General features: G+C 38.0%; 1 protein-coding gene across 1 annotated transcript; it reads left to right on the top strand.

The window, feature by feature from the left end:
- The first annotated feature begins 1,651 nt into the window (after window positions 1-1,651).
- LOC110299435 (vomeronasal type-1 receptor 4-like) lies at window positions 1,652-2,670 on the top strand. The gene has a single exon (XM_021169120.2). It carries the CDS (start codon window positions 1,732-1,734, stop codon window positions 2,668-2,670), a length of 939 nt encoding a protein of 312 aa, XP_021024779.2. The 5' UTR covers window positions 1,652-1,731.
- Window positions 2,671-3,630: the final 960 nt, after the last annotated feature.

Genomic DNA, 3,630 nt, shown 5'->3' with positions numbered 1-3,630 from the left:
CACCTACAGGGTTGCAGATCTCTTTAGATCCTTGGATACTTTCTCTAGCTCCTCCATTGGGGGCCCTGTGATCCATCCAATAGCTGACTGTGAGCATCCACTTATGTGTTTGCTAGGCCCCGGCCTAGTCTCACAAGAGACAGCTATATCAGGGTCCTTTCAGCAAACGCTTGCTAGTGTATGCAATGGTGTCATCATTTGGAAGCTAATTATGCGATGAATCCCTGGATATGGCAGTCTCTAGATGGTCCATCCTTTTGTCTCAGCTCCAAACTTTGTCTCTGTAACTCCTTCCATGGGTGATTGTTTCCAATTCTAATAAGGGACAAAGTGTCCACACTTTGGTCTTTGTTCTTCAGTTTCATGTGTTTTGCAAATTGTATCTTATATCTTGCTATACTAAGTTTCTGGGCTAATATCCACTTACCAGTAAGTACATATCATTTGAGTTCTTTTGTGATTGTGTTACCTCACTCAGGATGATGCCCTCCAGGTCCAACCATTTGGCTAGGAATTTCATACATTCATTCTTTTTAATACCTGAGTAGTACTCCATTGTGTAAATATACCACATTTTTTTTATCCATTCCTCTGTTGAGGGGCATCTGGGTTCTTTCCGGCTTCTAGCTATTATAAATAAGGCTGCTATGAACATAGTGGAGCATGTGTCCTACTTACCGGTTGGAACATCTTCTGAATATATGCCCAGGAAAGGTATTGCAGGATCCTCTGGTATTACTATGTCCAATTTTCTGAGGAACTGCTAGACTGATTTCCAGAGTGGTTGTACAAGCTTCCAATCCCACCAACCATGGAGGAGTGTTCCTCTTTCTCCACATCCTAGCCAGCATCTGCTGTCACCTGAATTTTTGATCTTAGCCATTCTGACTGGTGTGAGATGAAATCTCAGGGTTGTTTTGATTTGCATTTCTCTGATGATTAAGGATGTTGGACATTTTTTCAGGTGCTTCTCATTCATTCGTTATTCCTCAGGTGAGAATTCTTTGTTTAGTTCTGAGCCCCATTTTTTAATGGGGTTATTTGATTTTCTGGAGTCCACCCTCTTGAGTTCTTTATATATATTGGATATTAGTACCCTATCTGATTTAAGATAGGTAAAGATCCTTTGCCAATCTGTTGGTGGCCTTTTTGTCTTATTGACAGTGTCTTTTCCCGTACAGAAGCTTTGCAGTTTTATGAGGTCCCATTTGTAGATTCTCGATCTTACAGCACAAGTCATTGCTGTTCTATTCAGGAATTTTTCAGTAAATCAATAAAAAACGTTTTGTTTAATTTTCATAGTTGTTATTGAAGCTGATTTCTTTTACAACATGAATACAAAATATCAGTGTATTTTGAAAGTTTTACTCTCCATTTGTTTATATTGCATGTCAGTTTTACTTGTTTCTCATGAAGCAACATCACATTATCCTGAATGCTACATTTTCAAAGAGTCTTGATGGATGTCTTCTCATAAATATGTACATTATGAGTTATTGGGAAATCCCACAATAGCAAATATGGAAAATGACTACTCCTGTCAAAATTTTGGGGATGAGGCATTTTATTTGGTTTATACTGATCCTGTATTCTTGAAATTCCAGGATATATTTTGTTTCAGCCTCTCTGAAGCTCCATGGTTAATGGCATCTTCTTTCACCCCCCAGCTATAATCAGTTGGTATTATTCATCTAACTCAAGAAATGGTGGGGATATATTCTAAAGGAAATTATGATGAAGCACAGAATAGACTTCTGGAATCTGACTACCAGAATCATTTTATTATCACAAACTGCAGTTGGAATTCTGGTAAATTTTTCTCTTATGTTCTACTATCTAGTCCTTTACTACAGAAAATGCAGATTAAAACCTACAGATTTCATTCTATTGCACTTATTGGCAGCCAATTCCTTGTTCATTCTTTCTTCAGGAGTCCCTCACATAATAGCACTTTGGGGACTGAAGCAGTTCTTGAATGATATTGTATGTGAGCTCCTATTCTATATTCAAGGATTTGGGAGAAGTGTGTCCATTTGGACCACTTGCCTCTTGAGTGTTTTTCAGGCCATGACCATCAGCCCCAGAAAATCCTGTTGGATGGATCATAAAGTCAAAGCTGTAACACACATCGACTGTTCCATTTCTCTCATGTGGGTCTTGCACATGCTAATACATTTTATTATCCTTGTGTACCCATTTATAAAAAAGAATAGTAAAAATGTGACAAAATTACAAGATTTTGGATACTGCTCAATAGTAAAGAAAGAAAATATCACTGAATTTCTCTATGCAGCATTGGTGATGTTCCCTGAATTCTTCTTTTCTGTGTTCATTGCCTGGTCTAGTGGCTACATGATAGTCATTCTATTTAAACACAAGCAGAGGGTTCAACACATCCATAGCACACATGTTTCTAGAAGAAACCCCCCTGAATCTAGAGCCACCCAGAACATTCTGGCTCTGGTGTCCACATTTCTAGCCTTTTACACTCTGTCCTCCATTTTAAGAGGGTGCATTGCTCTTTTGTACAATTATAATTGGTGGTTCATGAACATAAATCATGTTACTTCTCTGTGTTTTCCGTCTTTTGGACTATGTGTTTTTATGAGAAGTTATTCCCTCATGTCTAGATTCAATTTGGCCCATTTAAGAAAAAAACCTATCTCCTAACTTAGTTATAAATATGTAAAATGTAAGTGTTATATATTATGCAATTGTATGCTCACTTATTACCCTGAGAAATCAATAAAGAAATTTAGGAGCCGGGCATGGTGGTGCACGCCTTTAATCTGAGCACTTGGGAGGCAGAGGCAGGTGAATTTCTGAGTTGGATGCCAGCCTGATCTACAGCGTGAGTTCCAGGACAGCCAAGACTACACAGAGAAACCTGTCTCAAAAACCACCACCACCAACAACAACAACAACAAACCAAAACAAAACAAAAAAGAAATTTAAGGTGTTAGCACCTTGTCCAAAATCAAAATGAGTAGGAGAGTTTTGTCCACTGGTGGAATTAACATCCTACATGAGCTGATCATACTATTTTGGGCCCATTGGACACCTCACCTAGAAGCTCCTAGAGTTTTTCCTTAGCCCAGATGATGTTTACAAAAGCTAGTAAACCAACGGCCAAATAATGTGCCTTTCTTGTGCCTTTCATGCTGTCAACAATTATTGCTGAGGTCCAGTCCAGAATTCATTTCTCTTAGGAAGGCAAGCAAGAGCCATAGCAGATTGAGAGTGTAAGCATTGATTACTTTTGGCAATTTTATACCTTTATTTATCCCTTTGCTACTCTGTGGCCCAAAGCCTCTGGCTTCTGCCAATTCAGTCTTGCTGATAGCAGCAGAGGATTAAGAAAAGAAGCTTAACTTTGGTAAATGGTATCTCTTCCAAGAAAACTGTCCATTTTGTTAAGATTTTCCAATTTTGTAGATTATAGGCTTTTGTAATAAGACCTAATGATTCATTGAATGTTCCTAGTGTCTCTTGTTAAGTCTCACTTTTCATTTCTGATTTTGTTTGTTTGGATACTGTCTCTCTGTCTTTTGGTTAGTTTGACTAAGGATTTGTCTGTCTTGTTGATTTACTCAAAGAAATAGCTTTTGGTTTCTTTGATTTTTTTGAATC

The sequence above is a fragment of the Mus caroli genome, unplaced genomic scaffold (genome assembly GCF_978045245.1).
Source record: "Mus caroli unplaced genomic scaffold, Mus_caroli_1 scaffold_8, whole genome shotgun sequence".
NCBI classification, from domain to species: domain Eukaryota; kingdom Metazoa; phylum Chordata; class Mammalia; order Rodentia; family Muridae; genus Mus; species Mus caroli.
Note: the sequence above shows the minus strand (reverse complement) of the source record. Positions and strands in the feature narration are given on the sequence as shown.